Genomic DNA, 21,892 nt, shown 5'->3' with positions numbered 1-21,892 from the left:
GGCTAAAGAAAACCAAAAAAATCAAGGCAGAATAACCTTGAACTGAATCGAATGCAAGTGACTTCCAAAAATAAAGAAAACAAGATAAATAATTTTGTCAACATGGACATCTGGCATTCAGTGAAGTTTTAATTACCTCTTTACGCCATAGGCCATATTAAGCAAATTGTCCAGCCTGTAAAGAGAAGGAGGGTTCTGGGGTTAATGCCAGGCAGATGGTCGACTCACTCAATGGAACTAATGCTACATCCCTGCCTCAATCAAAGAAGAAAGCCATCCAGAGATGGGCCATTACACTGAGGAGCCACACCAGTCAGGGTTGGTGTCATTCACACAGTAACTAAATAGCAGGCCAGCTAGCAATAGTACTGTACAGAGCTATCACAAGAGGTCACTCTGATGCCCAATCAGCCAGCACAATGAGGCCATTTTCACACTCCACACATTCTTATGCTGCATGTGGCTTTCAGAGTGGTTCCACTGTACATCTCTGCTGTTGTGTTGAGGTCAAATAATTGATAAGTGATTTATAATTGTGAGTTAAGCCATAGTACTTATGTCAAAGAAAATTTAGAAATCTCGTCTTTCTCATTCAATTCAATGTCGATCCTGAGTCTGGACAGCATAATGAAAGAATGATTCTTTGCATCATTATTCCATTTGCCCTTAAGGTACTTTGACATTATGTTTGTCATTTTCAAGAAGGTTGTGAGACAAATTGAACATAAATTATAGTACTAAATAGAAGCCTACAATAATAATTCAAAAATCAAGACATGCCCCCTTCTCCAGAGTTCTGTCAGTGTAATGGTCATTTTGTGAGAGATAGTAAAGGTTTTAAGAGAGGAAGATGACAGTAATAAAGTTGCATAGTAAAACAATAACTGACCAAAAGTAACAGTAACTGACCAAAACATTTTGTTTCCTGTTGACGCCTTTCCATGTGGAAAGGGTATAACATTTCATATGGGATGGTGTGTGTTAAGCCCAAATCAAACTAAACGTTTATTTTTTATTTTTTTATGCACGTGAACATGCTGGAATTAGAATGCACGGTAGTGAAGGATAGAAAACAGYGTGTGAGCGTCAATAGCATCATAGAGCATCAAATTAGAAAGCAAGTCTATTTTTCTCGTGTCTACGCAGCTACGCAAAGCAATGCTGGTAAAATGATCGGATAAATTGGCAGAAAGTAGGCATTGTTACGTCTGGAATTGTGACATGTATAGATAAAACGTGTCTATTTATTGTTGATAATAATACTGCCAGTGCCAATAATACATATTTGAAAACAATAATGTTATGCCTAGATGTGTTGATTTCGATCATAGGCATATAGACTAGGCAGGCTTCGGCTGGGAAACTCCAGGAACTCCGATTTGAAGACAGAATACTGTTAGTAGAAAGAACGAGACTAGCTAAATTCTTTATAAACTGCTCGGGTTTATTCTCTACAACTGTCCTCACGAACATTTGTGAGCTAACACAGCAATTGTTTAGAGCAGGCAGGTACAGTGGCTMCCGTAGGACATATAAGGTGAGTCAAAGGAACACAACAATAATTCACAAGGGCTATATAGTGAACTTAATAAATACAACTGTTTATTATGGATTCGTATGACAATTAAGTTGGCATACGCTAATGCACTGTATGTRAATTGACACTCTTCACTCTTTAAAAAAAATCTATGTTTTACCCCCTTTTCTTCCCAGATTCGTGATATCCAACTCCCGTATGGACTCAGGAGAGGCAATGTCCGCACCAATGTGTCGGAATGCGCCCGGCCCGCCACAGGAGTCGCTAGAGCGTGATGGGACAAGGACATCCCAGCCGGGCCAAACCCTCCCCTAACCCGGACGACGCTGGGCCAATTGTGCGAACCAGGATCTGTAGTGACACAGCTTCTTAGACCGCCGCGCCACTCGGGAGGCCCCACGCTCTCTACTCTTGCGTGCAAATTTGGACGCCGTTGACGGCGTCTCTCCGTGTGATTTGGGCTTTAGTCAGTGCTGCTAGCTGGCTGGGAGGAACAATCAGGCTGGTCATGCAGACAGATAGTCACTGTGCTCAGTGGGCCAAGGATGGAAGCCCCTCAGCCACATAAATCAGARGCTTTTGGATGCGGCCTGCTTGGCCACTCAATGACCTTCATGTGTCACATGGGTCTGCACTGTCTCATGTCTTATTAAGCCCTTCAGCCTAATGGAAGGGTTGGGAACTTGGGGCCATTCTAAAGTACTTCTCCCCTTCAAAACACACAGTCTGTCTGTGCTACAGGTCATCAGTGGGCAGAGATGCCGTCTGTGAACCTGACAAAAAAAATCTAAACAAAGCACAAAAATATGTTGACTCATTAAGGCAGCAATTAGGCCATTATGTGGGCTGGGACTGAGCAATCTGCTTTGTGGGTAAATGAGTCAATTGGACTGGAAGCTCTAAGGAGGCGCTTCAGGATGCTGTGCTGGAGACATCTGCTGGGCTGCTGCTGCAAAAACCAGCCTGCCTTGGATGCCAGCTTTTCACACAGCCTCTCCAAGCCCTCAGCACACAATAGGGCCTTTGTGCTGCCTCTCAATGCATGTAAATGAGAAAGGTCCATTTAAAAAATCTGTTCAGTTAAAACCTGCTCATACCTTAGATATAATAAGCATAATTTACTTATKACTGTAATTAGTAATGTGGAGAATCACTAATAACTGAAACCTACTGTTTTTCTATTTTTTTGTTTGCTTCTTAGAGGAGGACCAGACAAACAGGCATTACATTTAATGGTGGAAAATGTCCGACATTGACAGGATAGGTGATGCACTATCTGAGGTTGTGGGTTAGGTTTAGTCCAGTGGCTGTTGGTTGTAATAGTGAGGTCTTTGTGTATTACAGGCAGCTAGCTAGCTCTTAATCGCCTAAGAGTGCTCAGACCAAGGAATCTGCAGAACCAAAAAATAAGTTATTCCTAACTTTGTTGGTTTTACTTTCTGTAATCTGGGCCAAAATCTGAAATACATTTTTCGTTCAGATCATAATTTGAATATTCTCATTGGGATTATCATGAGTATCATGGGGTATATTTTATCTGGGAATGAACCTTGGATGGTAAGAGGGGATAACAGTTTGTTTCATTATGGAATAAGGAGAGATCTGATGAGGTGATGTGATGGAGACATTGTGAACAACAGAACCCCACTGTCTCTTGTGAACAGTTCTACTCTATGGGTGGAGTGTCAGGAAACCCACTCTTTTGGAACAAAAATGCATTCTTGTTTGAATGCACCAAGAATCAGAGAGCGCATTGGTGATTGATGACTCAAAAGTTTGTTGATCGTTGCAATTAGACATAAAAATCCCATACTCAACTTTACAGTACATATTATATTCTCTCTGAACCAATAACCCAATGGCTGAACCTGACCATGACCTCCCGACCCTTGTTGTGAGCCCCAGGTGTTTACCTGAACCTCTGGGCCTGGTGGTGGAGGGGGCCTGGGTACCGGCGGTTGGGGGACTGGTACAGCTGGGACAGAAGGGCTTGGCTGGTCTTCTGGCTGGGGTTGTTGGCGAACTTGACGGTGATGGGCTCGGCAGCTCCAGAGGGTTTCTGTCCATTCAGCCCCTTGATGGCCTCCTCAGCCTCTATCCTCTTATCAAAGCGAATGAATCCCACACCCCGCGAACCACCTGTGGGGCCAACACATCACAAACAGGAGAGGCGTCCTTTTACTTCACGTGGTTCCAGTTAGATCACACACATCTACACATACATACTGTACATCTCACAGCCCATGTTCTCTGTTTCATACATGGTACAGAGAGGAGATCTGTCTTTTTAGTCATGTATAAMGCAATGTTTTGTAAAAGGGATACAATGAGTTGGAAATAATTTGTTTTCCATTCTGGGAGGGATTGCTTTATGGGTTAAAGAACACAGAATAGAGCAGAGGGAAAAGCGAAGGSACAGCCATGATTTCCTGTGCTGTCAAAGAGACAGTTAATTTGTCTTCCTCTCTCACAAAGAGCATGAGCGTTGATGCCTGCTGATGCAGAAATGCTGTTATGTTGTTTGGGTGCTAGCTGCTGTAGTGCTGTGTCTCCTCAGCTYGTTGAGGCTACTGCGTGAGGCACTTTGGACTCAGCACACACTGCAGCTCTCCTCCTAGCTGAAGGCCAGACACTCAGGCCTCACGTCATGTTGCCGGTGACATTTGAGTCGTTTCCAAGGCAATGTATTTTGACCGCCACCTGAAAGTAACATTGAGAGACGCACTGCCCGGAAGGTCTTTTGTTGGGCTCCATAAATGCGTGCTTCTCATTTTTTAATGAGGCTCGCTGACTGGCCCTGGGGATGCTCGCTCAGTGACAGCACGCTGCCAGGACTATTTGCATAATACTGTGTGTGTACAGACTGGCATCTCTACACCACACACAGAAACACTTTTTATTGGCATTTCGCTCTCTGATCTCAAAACGCTGCTTGCGCTTATTGAGGTTTTTCTGTTCCGCTGTCTCATTGTCTTCTTGAATCGGACTTCTTTGACATGTGCAGCCCTGAACAAATATTTACACACAATCTCTCCAATGCCAAATGCTTTCATTCACTCTAATGCTGTATTATTTTCACTGAGGGTTGCTGCCGCTCTTGACAATCTCTCCAAATCCCTTCCCTGCCTTCTCTGTATCTGTAATTTATAATTAGGTTGTCACAGCTAGAAAATAATGAACACATAGCCTGTTATTCCAAAGGGGTTTGAATTGTTGGCATACAGCTCTGGCTCCAGTGTGAAACTAGGGTCAATGCTGCTTCGGGAGAAAATACTGTCATACCGGTATTCCTAGGTGGTAACTAGTGCATACTGTTTTTGTATATTCTGTTGATTTGTTTGTCACTTTACACCGAGTGTACAAAACATTAGGAATACCTGCTCTTTCTATGACATAGACTGACCAGGTGAATCCAGGTCAAAGCTATGATCCCTTATTGATGTCACTTGTTAAATCCACTTCAAATCAGTGTACAGTGCATTTGGAAAGTATTCAGACCCCTTGACTTTTTCACCATTTTGTTACATTACCGCCTTATTCTAAAATTGATTAAATTTCCCCCCCTCATCAATCTACACACAATACCCCATAATGACAAAGCAAAAACAGGTTTTAGACTTGTTTGCACATTTATAAAAAATTAAAAATGAAATATCACATTTACATAAGTGTTCAGACCCTTTACTCAGTACTTTGTTGAAGCACCTTTGGCAGCAATTACAGCCTCGAGTCTTCTTGGGTATGAGGCTACAAGCTTGGCACACCTGTATTTGCGGCGTTTCTCCCATACTTCTCTGCAGATCCTCTCAAGCTTTCGGTTTAGATGGGGAGCGTAAGCTGCACAGCTATTATCAGGTCTCTCCAGAGATGTTCGATCAGGTTCAAGTCCGGGCTCTGGCTGGGCCACTCAAGTATGTTCAGAGATTTGTCCCGAAGCCACTCCTGCGTTGTCTTGGCTGTGTGCTTAGGGTCGTTGTCCTGTTGGAAGGTGAACCTTCACCCCAGTCTGAGGTCCTGAGCACTCTGGAGCAGGTTTTCGTCAAGGATCTCTCTGTACTTTGYGCCATCTTTCCCTCGATCCTGACCAGTTTCTCAGTCCCTGCCGCTGAAAAACATCCCCACAGCATGATGCTGCCACCACCATGCTTCACCGTAGAGATGGTGYCAGATTTCCTCCAGACGTGATGCTTGGCATTCAGGCCAAAGAGTTAAATCTCGGTTTCATCAGATCAGAGAATCTTGTTTCTCATGKTCAGAGTCCTTTAGGTGACCTTTGCAAACTCCAAGCGGGTTGTCATGTGCCTTTTTACTGTGGAGTGKCTTCCGTCTGGCCACTCTACCATAAAGGCCTGATTGGTGGAGTGCTGCTGAGATGGTTGTCCTTCTGGAAGGTTCTCCCATCTCCGAAGAGGAACTCTGAAGGTTTGTCAGTGTGAACATGGGGTTCTTAGTTACCTCCCTGACCAAGGCCCGTCTCCCCCAATTGCTCAGTTTGGCCRGGCAGCCAGCTCTAAGAAGAGTCTTGGTGGTTCCAAACTTCTTCCAATTAAGAATGATGGAGGCCACTGTGTTCTCTGGGACCTTCAATGCTGCAGAAATGTTTTGGTATCCTTCCCCAGATCTGTGCCTTGACACAATCCTGTCTCGAAGCTCTACGGACAATTCCTTCGATCTCATTGCTTGGTTTTTGCTCTGACATGCACTGTCAACTGTTGGACCTTATATAGACAGGTGTGTGCCTTTCCAAATCATGTCCAATCAGTTGAATTTACCACAGGTGGACTCCAATCAAGTTTTAGAAACATCTCAAGGATGATCAATGGAAACAGGATGCACCTCAGCTCAATTTCGAGTTTCATAGCAGAGGGTAATACATTTACAAAAMWKTYTAAAAAACAGTTTTCACTTTGTCATTATGGGGTATTGTGTGTAGATTTGATYTGGGGAAAAAAATATTTAATCAATTTTAGAATAAGGCTGTAACGTAATAAAATGTAGAAAAAGTCAAGGGGCCTGAATACTTTCTGAATGCACTATAGATGAAGAGGATGAGATAGGTTAAAGAAGGATTTTTAAGCCTTGAGACAATTGAACTATGGATTGTGTATGTGTGCCATTCAGAGAGTGAATGGGCAAGACAAAAKATTTAAGTGCCTTTGAACCGAGTATGGTAGTAGGTGCCAGGCACACCGGTTTGAGTGTGTCAAGAACTGCAAAGCTGCTGGGTTTTTCACCATCAACAGTTTCCGTGTGTATCAAGAATGGTCTACCACCCAAATGACATCCAGCCAACTTAACACAACTGTGGGAAGCATTGGAGTCAACATGGGCCAGCATCCCTGTGGAATGCTTTCAACACCTTGTAAAGTCCATGCCCCAATGAATTGAGGCTGTTCTGAGGGAAAAAGGGATGGGGTGCAACTTAATATTAGGAAGGTGCTCCTAATGTTTAGTACACTTRGTGTGTAAAATCATAGTTGGGCTTTGTTTTACTAACCTCACTTTATGCATACCCACTGTGCAAAAACTGGTCGAATCAATATTGTTTTCACTTCAATTCAACCCCAAAAATCTATGAGACGACGTTGAATCAACGTGGAAAACGGATTGAATTTGCAAAAACTCATAACATATGGGACTACGGGCTACGTAGTTAAATAAAGGTTAAATAAAAAAWYMATTTTTTTAATTTTGGGGTTTACCAAACTTTTAACTTAAATCCWATGACATGGTGAATTTTGGGATTGGTTTCATATTGAATTCACATTAGCTGACAACTCACCCAAATGTAAATCAAAACTTGACGTTGAACTGACGTCTGTGCCCAGTGGGTAGCTTTGTTTGTTCACTATTTTCTACATAAACCCACTAGCTACTACTGTCAAGAATGTCCCTTGTGGAATAGGAGGGGTTGCATTATAAGACTACATTATTTTGAGATGCAATGTGCTTATTTCACTGTTTCAGAGCTGTGAAATACATGTTGACACCCTGTGGACTCTTCTCCTTTGGGGATATGATCACACCTCATTGGAAGAGAGAAGACAAGCACCAGTCCTCTAAGACCCTTGGCCTTGAACTGCAMCAGGATGCAGATGCTTGAAGAGGTCTACACACCAGCAGTGCTTGGCATAGAGATGAAGGCTGAAAACACATTCAGGGTGGGATCTGAGGAAAAYACCCCAGCCMCTTGAATGAAGTGATGAACTGAAGAGGTGTCTTTAAGAAAGGGGTGTGAAGAGTGGAGGGCTACTGCATTGGTATCTGGGACTAGCTCTGTCCTTGTGTATGTGGAGAGGTAGAAGGGTATTGTGCCTATACATTAGTGCTGTGGAGAGAGGTGAGAGAGACTTTGACCCCACTAACAGTAACACCTCTCATTTCTCCTTTCACTGCCCTAKAGACATTCTGGGCATGAAGAGAAACACTGCTACTGCACTGCAAGGTCGGCTGACCTAATGCGATTACACCACAGCAGGTTAGGCGACCATGACCTTTGACCCTGTGACTGTGATACAGTGGCAGATAGACTTCATACAAGCAGTTCTGTGTGTCAGACTGCTGACAGCTGGTGCTTCGGAGGACAATCTAATGTAGGGTATCATTTGGATTCCATCTGGGGTTCCTCAAGCAAGGCAGAAACCGAACAAAACGATCCCAGAAGTAATTTACCTAATAGTGAAAAAAAAGATGGAAATGACTGTCTTAGTGTTGAGAAAAAAAATTCACTAGCTTTTTCAGCATTAACATAATGAGCTTCCAGCTGTTTTTTTTTTGCAGCATACTGAAACAAAGCAAACATGCAGGCTGAGGGAGTCTGGGAAGCAGCCTGTACCATCAGCCAGTTCCAGCACTTATCACAGACCATACAGCATTAGGCCACAAATGCACAACGGTCTACAGTCACTTTCCTCCTCAGAAATCAGCTAGGCTTATGTAACTCTCTACCTGTGCTTATCTATTCCCAGCACACATGAACACGGAGAATGGCTGGTTTATTAATAACCCTAACCAGAACAAGGGAAGACAGTGGCAAGGAACTGCTGGCGCCCTGACAAAGATGTCTGCATGCACACTGCACTTGGGTGCTACCAGGGCGCTCCCCAACACTACGCTCTCAGCCCGGGGACAATAAGACAAACATTCCTCTGGGAAATCTGGAGATCTGATAATCTGGCCAGGTGGCTGACGAAAGCCTTTGCTCTGCTCTCCAAACCTGAGCATTTTGCTGCCGTTTCTCATTCCACTCTTTTAAGTGGCTATGCCAACTGTATGGAACGTTTATTAAACGGTCACATTAAATACATAACAAATATCTTACCACCTCCTAATCAGAGAGAGCGAGAGAAAAAATGTCCTTGTTTTAAGTAACTTAGTTTGTGGGGATAGACACATATGGACTTTGAAAAGGCAGTGGGATAGAAACCTTTGAAGAGCTTAGGTGCTCTCTGCTCCGCTCAGTAAAAGCAGAGTTAAAGCCATCTGTCTGCTTGCTTCTATGTGTGACCACAGGCCAAAGTAACCATGTAATACACTCCATRTTATGGAGTCTGGTGGGTTATAGACACCAGGACAGAGATGACTTGTACAAAGTCTTATTTTATCTGTATATAAATCAGGTTTACACCTACGTGACCTTGATGTTTAGCCACACATGATGGGGATTTTATACGAACCAGAATGTACTACACCATATATCATCAACCTCCACTATAAGAGTGGAGATGTGCATATGGAGAGGAAGTCACATACTGATTGATAAAGTAGAAATTCAATAGGGGTTGTATGTACAGTACCAGTCAAACATTTGGACACACCTACTCAATCCAGAGGTTTTCTTTATTTTCTYTATTTTGACTATTTTCTACATTGCAGAATAATTGTGAAGACATCCAAACTATGAAATAACACACATGAAATAATGTAGTAACCAAAAAAGTGTTAAACAAATCAAAATATATTTGTTAAACACTATAAGTAGCCACCCTTTGCCTTGATGACAGCTTTGCACACTCTTGGCATTCTCTCAACCAGCTTCATGACAGAAACTACAGACAGAAACTAAAACAAGAAGCTCCCGCGCTCAGGTCTGTTCAACGCTGGTCCGACCAATCTGACGCCACGCTTCAAGACTGCTTCGATCACGTGGATTGGGATATGTTCCGCATTGCGTCCAACAACAACATTGACGAATACGCTGATTCGGTGAGCGAGTTCTTTAGAAAGTGCATCGGCRACGTTATACCCACAGCAACGATTTAAAACATTCCCAAACCAGAAACCGTGAATTGATGGCAGCATTCGTGCGAAACTGAAAGCGCGAACCACTGCTTTTAACCAGGGCAAGGTGACCGGAAACATGACCGAATACAAACAGTGTAGCTATTCCCTCCGCAAGGCAATCAAACAAGCTAAGTGTCAGTATAGAGACAAAGTAGAGTCGCAATTCAACGGCTCAAACACAAGAGGTATGTGGCAGGGTCTACAGTCAATCACGGATTACAAAAAGAAAACCAGCCCCGTCGCGGACCAGGATGTCTTGCACCCAGACCGACTAAATAACTGTTTTGCTCGCTTTGAGGACAATACAGTGCCACTGACACGGCCCGCTACCAAAACCTGCGGGCTCTCCTTCATTGCAGCCGAGGTGAGTAAAACATTTAAACGTGTTAACCCTCGCAAGGCTGCAGGCCCAGACAGCATTCCCAGCCGCGTCCTCAGAGCATGCGCAGACCAGCTAGCTGGTGTGTTTACGGACATATTCAATCAATCCTTATCCCAGTCTGCTGTTCCCACATGCTTCAAGAGGGCCACCATTGTTCCTGTTCCCAAGAAAGCTAAGGTAACTGAGCTAAAYGACTACCGCCCCGTAGCACTCACTTCCGTCATCATGAACTGCTTTGAGAGACTAGTCAAGGACCATATCACCTCCACCCTAGACCCACTCCAATTTGCTTACCGCCCCAATAGGTCCACAGACGACGCAATCGCAACCACACTGCACACTGCCCTAACCCATCTGGACAAGAGGAATACCTATGTGAGAATGCTGTTCATGGACTACAGCTCAGCATTTAACACCATAGTACCCTCCAAACTCGCCATCAAGCTCGAGACCCTGGGTCTCGACCCCGTCCTGTGCAACTGGGTACTGGACTTCCTGACGGGCCGCCCCCAGGTGGTGAGGGTAGGTAACAACATCTCCACCCCGCTGATCCTCAACACTGGGGCCCCACAAGGGTGCGTTCTGAGACCTCTCCTGTACTCCCTGTTCACCCACGACTGCGTGGCCATGCACACCTCCAACTCAATCATCAAGTTTGCGGACGACAACTACAGTGGTAGGCTTGATTACCAACAACGACGAGACGGCCTACAGGGAGGAGGTGAGGGCCCTCGGAGTGTGGTGTCAGGAAAATAACCTCACACTCAACGTCAACAAAACAAAGGAGATGATTGTGGACTTCAGGAAACAGCAGAGGGAGAACCCCCTATCCACATTGACGGAACGTAGTGGAGAGGGTAGTAAGTTTTAAGTTCCTCGGCGTACACATCACGGACAAACTGAATTGGTCCACCCACACAGACAGCATTGTGAAGAAGGCGCAGCAGCTTTCGGCTTGTCACCAAAAGAACTCACAAACTTCTACAGTGCACAATCGAGGGCATCCTGTCGGGCTGTATCACCGCCTGGTACGGCAACTGCTCCGCCCACAACCGTAAGGCTCTCCAGAGGGTAGTGAGGTCTGCACAACGCATCACCGGGGCAAACTACCTGCCCTCCAGACACCTACACCACCCGATGTCACAGGAAGGCCATAAAGATCATCAAGGACAACAACCACCCGAGCCACTGCCTGTTCACCCGCTATCATCCAGAAGGCGAGGTCAGTACAGGTGCATCAAAGCAGGGACCGAGAAGACTAGAAAAAAGCTTCTATCTCAAGGCCATCAGACTGTTAAACAGCCACCACTAACATTGAGTGACTGCTGCCAACATACTGACTCAGCCACTTTTAATAATGGAAATTGATGGAATTGATGTAAAAATGTATCACTAGCCACTTTAAACAATGCCACTTAATATAATGTTTACATACCCTACATTACTCATTCATATGTATATACTGTACTCTATATCATCTTGCGTCGTAAGTTCTTAAAAAAGGACATTTTTGTAATACATGTATCACTAGCCACTTTTTATGCCACTTTATATTTATATACCCTACATTACTCATCTCATATGATGTAATATACTGTACTCTATACCATCTACTGCATCTTGCCTATGCCGTTCTGTACCATCACTCTTCATATATCTTTATGTACATATTCTTTATCCCTTTACACTTGTGTGTATAGGTAGTAGTTGTGGAATTGTTAGGTTAGATTACTCGTTGGTTATTACTGCATTGTCGGAACTAGAAGCACAAGCATTTCGCTACACTCGCATTAACATCTGCTAACCATGTGACAAATACAATTTGATTTGATGAGGTACACAGGTGTGCCTTGTTAAAAATGTATTGTGGAATTTATTTCCTTCTTAATGCATTTAAGCCAATCAGTTGTGTTGTGACACGGTTGGGGTGGTATATAGAAGATAGCCCTATTCGGTAAAAGACTAAGTCCATATTATGGCACAAACAGCTCAAATAAGCAAAGAAGAATGACAGTCCATCATTACTTTAAGACATGAAGAACTTTTAAAGTTTCTTCAAGTGCAGTCGTAAAAAACCATCAAGCGCTATGATGAAACTGGCTCTCAAGTTGACCAACACAGGAAGGAAGACCCAGAGTTACAGAGGATAAGTTCATTAGAGTTACCAGCCTCAGAAATTGCAGCCCAAATAAACGCTTCACAGAATCCAAGTAACAGACACATCCAACATCAACTATTCAGAGGACACTGCGTGAAATCAGGCCTTCATGGCCAAATTGCTGCAAAGAAACACTACTAAAGGACACAATAAGAAGAAGAGACTTGCTTGGCCAAGAAACACGAGCAATGACATTAGACCGGTGGAAATCTGTCCTTTGGTCTGATGAGTCTAAATGTGAGATTTTTGGTTCCAACCGCTGTCTTTTGTGAGACGCAGAGCAGGTGAACGGATGATCTCCGCATGTTGTGGTTCCACCGTTAAGCATGGAGGAGGAGGTGTGATGGTGTGGGATTGCTTTGCTGGTGACTCTGTCAGTGATTTATTTTGAATTGAAGGCACACTTAACCAGCATGGCTACCACAGCAATCTGCAGCAATACGCCATCCCATCTGGTTTGCGCTAGTGGGACTATCATTTGTTTTTCAACAGGACAATGACCCACACACCTCCAGGCTGAGTAAGGGCTATTTGACCAAGAAGGAGAGTGATGGAGGCTGGATCAGATGACCTGGTCTCCACAATCCCCTGACCTCAACCAATTGAAATGGTTTGGATGAGTTGGACCGCAGATGAAGGAAAGCAACTAACAAGTGCTCAGCATATGTGGGAACTCCTTCAAGACTGTTGAAAAAGCATTCCAGGTGAAGCTGGTTGAGAGAATGCCAAGAGTGTGCAAAGCTGTCATCAAGGAAAAGGGTGGCTACTTTGAAGAATCTAAAATCTAAAATATATTTTGATGTGTTTAACACTTGTTTGGTAACTACATGATTCCATATGTGTTATTTCATAGTTTTGATGTCTTCACTATTATTCTACAACATAGAAAATAGTACAAATAAAGAAAAACCCTTGAATGAGTAGGTGTGTCCAAACCTTTGACTGGTACTGTATGTGTGTAGTGCATATGAATGTTATGCATGCTTATTATTGTAATATATAATAATAATATATGATCAATAGTAGTCTGTGTGACTAGGGGTAGACAACAACCCTCCGTAATATAAGAGAAACAGGCATTTTTTCACTTAAGAGTTTAACTGGTAAAAGCAAGCTCTCCGGATCAATTGTATTTGCTCTCATTGATGAGACGTGTATTGACTGACTGCTGTGCGCCTGGGCCCTGCAGAGATGTTCAGAATATTTAACTATTGATCAAAGCCTCTCCATATTATATTCCCTTCACATTGATGTTAGCTTAAACCAGCTGTTCGTATTGAACATCATGATCTGACAACATTCCCTAAAGGTTAGTGAGAGTGATGCKGTATAAAAATGCTGCTCCGCAATAGTTCTTCCAATAGAGAGAAGAAATATATATATCCATTCTGCAGGGATCAATAGAAAGAGAGGGAGAGAAGAGAAAGATACTAATATTGACAAAACACTTTGGTTACATGATTGATGTGTTACGCAATGACTGCCAGGTCTGCATCAGAGAGGTTGAGCCAAAGGGCTTGTGTGTGATGYTCTGACTGTGTTGGAGAGAAGAATCTTCATGATCAGGACTTTGCCACTCATGTGCGCTAAGGCTCTGTAATAACAGAACTCCCCATTCCTGACTTATTGTCAAGTCAATGTGAGTTCAGTCAGAAATACTTGGACTATTTGTAACAGAACATTGTCTTCTCTGACTCTATGAACGATGCAAACTGTGACTCAACAAAGTTATTTCTGGACAATACTGAGCAGGAGACTGACTGCAATTTGCATCAGGTTGATTAAGGTCTGTGAAAATGAAGTAAATCTCCCCTTCAGTGAGTTTAAGGACATTTGTTTATACCAAACTTATTCGTAGATTGGGCTTTGGAGCTTGTGGCTCACTCTGAACCAGTCATGTGGGCTTGGCATCTACTGTCAGAACAGACATGTCTGAAACTGAACATATGGAGTGAAATTCTGATTTGGAATACGACAATTTGTTGATAAAATTTGATATTTGTGTGTGTAATGATGTTGAAATCACATGATTAACTGTCCTATACTGTACATGTTAATGGTTAACCACTAAAAAGTCAAGCACAAAGGCAAAGCTTTTAAACTTTCTCTTTCTATCTTCCCCTCTGTCTCTCTCACCCACAGTTACACTTGTGCGAGTAGCAGGAGAGTTTTAATTTGCGGTCCATTCCTCTTTATGGCAGTACTTGTGAACTGGGAAGATGTGCCAGCGCTGAGCTCTCGGGGTCCTCTAAAATCCTCCTTGTTTCTTAATCACCAGCAACTAAAATTTAATTAGTCATTAAAATTCTTCCAGCGGATCCCCCTGCCTCAGGGGAGGCATTTCTGGGCTGGGCCTGCATGTGCTGCTGGGCCAGACACTGTGTGTGTGAGAGAGAGAGAGGAGAATAGAGTAAAGGAGAGTTAGAGAGAGTGCATGTGTGCGCATCTGAGGAGGCAGAAGCTTTGCCTGTCTCTCTGTGGAGTGGTTCTGGCACTGTGAGACATGTAAGGTTATGATCCTGCCTACTGTTCCCTTCAAGAGTGTGGTTGGGAAACAATGGAGAAGCAGAAGAGACTATTGGCAGATCAGCAGGATGAGCACTGGGCTTGTGAAGAACCTGCTTGGGAAACTGTTCTGCTTCTTAAGACTGAAACTGTGCGCAAGCATGGTAATACCATGAATTATTGAGACGCAGAATGTGTCAGACATTCTATTCCATGACAATTTAGGCTATGCTAGTTTGATATATTTATGACGGTGGTTTGTGACTAGATAAAAAAAAACTGGAGTCTAATTAGCATTATAATTAGATCGCTTTTATTAATCAAAATCACTGAGTTTAAGCTAGAGACTTCTGGGCTGCGTCTCAATCAACTGCATCCGCCGGTGTCGGCCATTATRCGCTGCGGTGGAAGGCACCTGAACTACAACAGTGTTTATGAGACCAGGAGACATCCCGGAAACGGTTTGAGCTAGAAACGAGTTCTGAAAGCTGAGATTCTCCCGAACACGAAAGTGTCATCCGTTTTGCTCTACAAAGGCTAACTGCATTAAGGCCAATGTTCCATCAAATATTTTCTTTACATATATTTTTTTAGACCTACAGGGGTCCTAAAATTCCCTAGCTAAATAGTCCATCTTAAGACAATCTTATTAAAACAATTCCATATGTTAGATTAGTCCATATATTGCCATCTAGAGGCTTAGACTCTAGGGGGGTTTAGGAGAATATCAAGCTGGCTAGCTAGTACTGCTGTTTTATGAACAGATGTGTTTTTCACGGCCTTKACTTAGCGTGTTGTTGTTTGTGATCCCAGAGGGCTGTGTGGAACAGGTCTTGTGGAAGCATACAGTAGTTGCAAATAAACCGGCATGCTCTCAACTTGATTCTGCTCTGCTATGCTCTGCCCCAGTACCAGGGCTGATTTATTCTGCTTAGGCAAATGAGTGTGGCTTACAATGTGCTGCACTCATTCTGCTTCATCAGTACACATTACACATAACACTGGAGCCTGCCGCAGGCAGACAAAACCTCTGAAATGGATCTAAGAGCTGTGCAATGGAAGTCATGCTGCATGATTCTGCATCATGACAATGGTTTAATCTAGTTGTGTGCCTGCGCTCGGGTTGTGAGTAGAGTGTATTAACTCAGATGAACATACATTTGTGTTTTTATGTATGTGTGTGCGCGCATTTGTGTGTGTGTTTAGACCAATGCATGTGTGCTGTGCTGGCTAGGGAGTTGGTTTCTGTGGGTGTGTGAGTGTGTATGTGCATGTGCGTATATAAATGAAAAGGCGACCCATGGATACCTGTGACCTGGTCCACCAGGATGCGGGAGGTGATGATGCGTCCATACTGGGAGAAGAGCTGCTCCAGGTCCTTCTGAGTCATGGTCTTGGGCAGACCACTCACATACAGGTTAGCGTCTCGGATGGAGGCTGAGCTGGGTCGTGCATATGACACCTGACGAGAAAGGGGGAATGGGGTAGAGATGGGTATTAGATATAAGAGATGATGGACATGAGTGTAGCATAGCTTTAGTCTTACCTCTAAGWGAACATTTGAGCCTACAGCATTGGATTGTATTTTGTCCATGGCATTGGCAGAGATGTCTGTGTAACTTGTTTTTAATGACTTGAATCACAGGGCTTCACCTGACTGAGCTTGTTTGAATTAGCACATTAGTTTTCATCTAAAATCCATTTACACATTAGCCTTGCAGACCCCACGCAGAAGAGGTGTGAGGAAAGGTAGGTAGGCGCCAATTTATCTTCTGTTTCATTTGTCATTTTACATTTTATTTGTGTACTGTAGCGAAAGGCTCACACATGAACCCTCACCCCATCAACCCTCCTCCCTATCATTAATATGGAAGTATTGGACAAAAATATATCTGTCGCTATCTTGTTAATGGTGACATAAAAACAAATGCACTCACGCATACATTAGGTGTGTGTGTGCGTGTGTGTGAGAGAGAGAGAATGGGAGAGGAAGTGTGTTTACAGCCTGTGCATGAGGGTGTGAGAGAGAGAGCGCGAGAGAGGGAGAGAAAGAGGGCGAGAAACAAAAAGAGGTGGTTTGGCAATCCTAGTTTGGTAAGGGGGGGTTGAATGGGGATGGCTTGTGCTGACTCTTACTGTGCGAGCTGAGCGAGATGGGTGCCTTCTCTCACAGATCCCTCCACAGCTTTGCAACACCCTCTCTTCAGTGTGCCACACTTACCAGCACCTTGGACAGCGCCTCTCTCTCACACAGTCACACAGTCCGTCACACTCTCGCTCTCACACAGATGTCGAAGCTTGTCTGTCATCTCTCCTGCTAGCCTGGGTCACAGCACGCACTCACCTACCTGTCTCATTCAGAAGCTATAATTTCGTTAACTTTTATTTTCAAAGGYCATATAAGCTGTATAAATACACTACATTGGAAGCTAGTATTTTAAGGAGTTATGCAAGACCTTGATGTTTTAACTTCTGCCATCTTAGCTCTCTCCTGAAAAACTCCCTGTGCTTTGTCGAATGCTGTTCTAATTTCTCGATTGCGATCTGGTTTTACTCATTCAAAATGTTAATCCGATTATCATTGCTGACTGGGGGAGCTTTTCTATCCAGGGTTTTCATTAGGTTTGACATTTAGAGGCATTAGCCATCAAACACTGTTAAAATATGATGGATATGCAAAACATCTCGGCATAATCACAGGATATCCAGTTTAACTCTGAAGGCAAAATAATCGGATCACAGCAGTTCGCTTCCCCTTTGCCCGTCTTTCCTTTCAAACTGTCTTTCCTTCTTCCATTTTTTCCTTCTTTCCCTTTTGCTTCTAATCTATCCCTTTATTTCCTTCGCTCCCTGTCAGGCAGCCCCAGATCCATCAACACCTTCACTAGCTGTAAGAAGTACTTGTGTGTGTGAGAGTGAAGTGTGTGTTGGAGTTTGATGAGCATGTGTGTTTGTGTGTGTGTGTTCTTTCCCAGTGTGTAGCCCTGCTCTTCTCACCTCCAGCGGGCTCCTTCCTCTCACACCTCCACAGGGTAGCAGCACCAGAGATGTGCTGAGAAACTCTGAGGTGTCATGGAGGAGGAAACCACATGTTTTAAAAGACTGCAGAAAGACACCACCCGAGTGTGTGAAACTCTGTGGCGAACTGAGCTTCTCCTCTTTGTCTTCACCCTACAGCGAGGCAGTAGTGTGAGGAAGTGTTATGAGGGTACCAGAAGGGAGAAGTGTGTCTGTGAATATTATGTCCACCCACAAATGGCTTACTGTACACTACCACGAGAGCCTACATATTAACTACAGTATTATACTACATCAATAACACGTTTCATCAGTTGAAGCCTTGTGTGAAACTGGAAAGTCATATCAAAGACACTGAGCTCTTTAAGTGTCTTCTTTAAAGAGGGCTCAAAATGTTTCCTCTGCACATCGGCGTATCAACTGTAGTTCAGTGACACCACAAGCAGCTCTCTCTTCTCTCCCACCAGAGAGCCTCACACTGGGCTGCAAGACAGAGCTGTCTGCTGCTATTAGGGAGCCTGTCTTCATTTTCATGGCAGCTTAAGATAACCTCTGGTGCAGAAAGAAAGGCCCGTAGCACTGAATGGATATTTCAAGAAGATAATGACCTTGAACACACTTACTAGAAGTTGTAAAATTGGCCTTTTTCTTCAGTGCTACTCAGAAAAGGCTTATTGATATAGGTAGCACAGTCAAAATAATGGGCTTTGCAGTGGCAAGAATAAAAAGGGCTGGCCTTACTCTCTCATGCAGAAAGGTACTCTGCTGCTATAACTGAGAGCCAGGGTGAAGTCTAGATGCTGCTCCGTCTGACTGGATAAGATGGACAGAGACAGACAGAGGGAGCTGTACGATGTGGAATGCTGTGTGTGAGAGAGAAAGAGAGCAAGAGGGGGAAGAGCGCTCTGCGTGTGGGGGAAGCGGACGTCACTTACTGGTGTGCTTGCTCTTTGGACTGTGTGTCTGCTCCAGGATGATAGACACGGAAGATGGCGYCTGCTTTATTACACAAGCTGTGGGAGGAAAGAGGCTGTGCTAGGGCTGGAGATGGGAGGAGAGCGTGAGGGTGCGTGTGCATATGTTTAGCTCTGAATATGTTATGGTTTTAGACAGCGTCATCAAGAAAACAGGCAGAAGGCTCTTCTCTCTAGCCCAAGGGGACTGGCCATGGCATGCTTGTGATTCCTAAGTTAGCTGGCTTCCTAAAAACATGTCTGGTGCATGGGGACTGGGGAGGACTGAGGAGCGTCACTGGTACAGTAGCGTGTGTTGGGAGCCTGCGTGCTAGCTTGGCCCTCTGGTGCCCCATCTCAGCAGAGTTCATTAGTGAGGGAGAGTGGCAGAGGGACGCTACACACACAGACCCTGTGACTCATCCTAACTCCTGTCAGCTACGCTCTGTGGGTGAGACCTGCGCAGGAATAACTGTGGGTCATGCTGACTGCGTCACACTGACACGCACACCGATGTGCGCACACACACACACACACACACACACACACACACACACACACACACACACACACACACACACACACAACACACACACACAGCTCTGGTTGGCTGTCTCCCCATGACCTTGCCTCTCAAAGCATTGTGCTGGATTGAAAACAGGCCGTTCTGTGTTGATCTGGTGTGGCTGCTTCCCTTCACAATGTTGACTATCATGTTCAAGGCTGTCGAGGGATTGGGGATTCTGTATGGGCTTTTCCATTCAGCTCGGCAGGGTAATCCGATCTGATTAGATTTAGAAATATGTTACTGAGAGGGTTTGGATTATGGTAGCAGAGCAGATTACAGTATGGCTTAAAGCGAACAGCATAACGAAGCTATATGAGAGAATATAGTTTTTCTGCTCAACAAGTAGAGATAAAATAGGCCTACTATATAAAATGGATGTTGAGTACACTAATACAACCATACTACTAATTAAATTATACTCTCTCCATTTACCCTTCATCTTTATTTGACGTCCCAACCAATGTGATATAAATTTGAGTCCTCTATTTAACTTTGGGCAGCATTTAATAAATGTGTTTTCCTTACTCTGTCTGAAAATCTTTCTAATTTCACCTTCACATTTTGACGTTTATAAATTAATTAGCATATCAGTTATATCTCACRGCTTTTAATGCTTCTGACTCTTTGATTCAGCCACTCTTTCATTTAAATTCTCTCTCTGCATGTATGCAAATTAGTCTGAATCGCCTCAGTCACTACCCAGAATTCCTACAATCTACATGGAAACTGAAGCAGTGCAGTCCTTATCACATGAACGCTGGGTGAATTGATATTCAGTGTACAGAAGGKGTTTTCCAATCAGACTTACCTTAATAGTTTTGGTTTGAAGTCTGAGTCCGTTTAATGTGTTGATGGCTTTCTCTGCATCCTTTGGGTCGATGTAGTTGACAAACCCATAGCCTAGACTCTGCCCTGTAAAACAAGAAAGAAGAGCATTTTTACAATACACAATTCTACCCAGTATGTATTAAAATGGTACAGATACAATAGTGTCATTAACACCATATTTTCTTTGACTCAATATTTTCCTGACATCTCTAGATATTTCTTTCAGGCATTGCTTGCTTTCATGAGCTAGTTGACTTTCAACAGACACCCAGAGCCATTGTAGCTGTGTGATAGTTCCCAAAAAATTGCCACACAAGTGTCTGGCAAGTCCAAGTTGAACACCGCACTTATAGCCATTAAAAGAAACAGACAACATTAAGTCCACAGTGGATGTGGACAAAGTGAATCACAAATGTAGAACAGCGCTGCTCTAGCACCAAATAAATAGGCAGGCAGGCTGCAGCTTAGGGACAAAATGGAGCTGTACTCCTCACATGAAACACGATGCTTCTCTCTCACTTTCAGTGGATTACCCTGGATTATCATTTCCCCATTGTTTATTAAAAACCTTGTGTCCTGGAGAGAATCTCATTGGTTCACAGCAATTTTTACCGCTCATCTCGCTGACACTGATCTCACAATTCCAGCAGCTCTGCATGAGTCTGTGGACTGTATCATTAACCACAACCCAGCACATCCATGCAGATCAAATCAATCAAAAATCAAATCAAATTTATTAGTCACATACACATGGTTAGCAGATGTTAATGCGAGTGTAGCGAAATGCTTGTGCTTCTAGTTCCGACAATGCAGTAATAACCAACAGTAATCTAACCTAACAATTCCACACTACTACCTTACACACACACACAAGTGTAAAGGGATAAAGAATATGTACATAAAGATATATGAATGAGTGGTGGTACAGAACGCATGGCAAGTGCAGTAGATGGTATAGAGTACGGTATATACGTATGAGATGAGTACTGTAGGTATGTAAACATAAAGTGGCATAGTTTAAAGGTGTAGTGGTACATGTATGCATAAAGATGGCAAGATGCAGTAGATGATAGAGTACAGTATTACATATGAGATGGGTAATGTAGGTATGTAACATTGTATTAAGTGGCATTGCTTAAAGTGGCTAGTGTTACATTTTTACATAATTTCCATCAATTCCATTTTTAAAGTGGCTGGAGTTGAGTCAGTATGTTGGCAGCGCCGCTAAATGTTAGTGGTGGCTGTTTAACAGTCTGATGGCCTTGAGATAGAAGCTGTTTTCAGTCTCTCGGTCCTGCTTTGATGCACCTGTACTGACCTCGCCTTCTGGATGATAGCGGGTGAACAGGCAGTGGCTGGGTGGTTGTTGTCCTTGATGATCTTTATGGCCTTCCTGTGACATCGGGGTGTAGTGTCCTGGAGGCAGGTAGTTTGCCTGGTGATGCGTTCTGCAGACCTCACTACCCTGGAGAGCCTTACGGTTGTGGCGGAGCAGTTGCCGTACCAGGCGGTGATACAGCCGACAGGATGCTCTCGATTGTGCATCTGTAGAGTTTGTGAGTGCTTTTGGTGACAAGCCGAATTTCTTCAGCCCCTGAGGTTGAAGAGGCGCTGCTGCGCCTTCTTCACAACGCTGTCTGTGTGGTGGACCAATTCAGTT

At 43.8% G+C, this 21,892-nt stretch overlaps 1 protein-coding gene across 10 annotated transcripts in view; it reads right to left on the bottom strand.

Moving 5' to 3' along the window:
- Window positions 1-21,892, bottom strand: part of LOC111972198 (ELAV-like protein 4) — a 93,239-nt gene that overhangs the window by 16,663 nt on the left and 54,684 nt on the right. For 7 of the 10 annotated variants that reach the window (XM_070446155.1, XM_070446153.1, XM_070446156.1 and 4 more), the window contains 4 exons: window positions 20,213-20,316; window positions 16,175-16,327; window positions 3,451-3,686; window positions 137-175 (listed from right to left, as the gene is read on the bottom strand). In XM_070446155.1, the coding sequence (XP_070302256.1) occupies window positions 137-175; window positions 3,451-3,686; window positions 16,175-16,327; window positions 20,213-20,316 (532 nt within the window). Of the gene's footprint in view, window positions 1-136; window positions 176-3,450; window positions 3,687-16,173; window positions 16,328-20,212; window positions 20,317-21,892 lie in introns of all 10 variants that reach the window. The other 3 variants (XM_023999101.2, XM_023999103.2, XM_070446154.1) reach the window with 3 other exon arrangements.

This window comes from Salvelinus sp. IW2-2015, linkage group LG13 (genome assembly GCF_002910315.2).
Source record: "Salvelinus sp. IW2-2015 linkage group LG13, ASM291031v2, whole genome shotgun sequence".
Taxonomy (NCBI): Eukaryota; Metazoa; Chordata; class Actinopteri; order Salmoniformes; family Salmonidae; genus Salvelinus; species Salvelinus sp. IW2-2015.
This window is presented reverse-complemented; position numbering and strand designations above follow the sequence as displayed.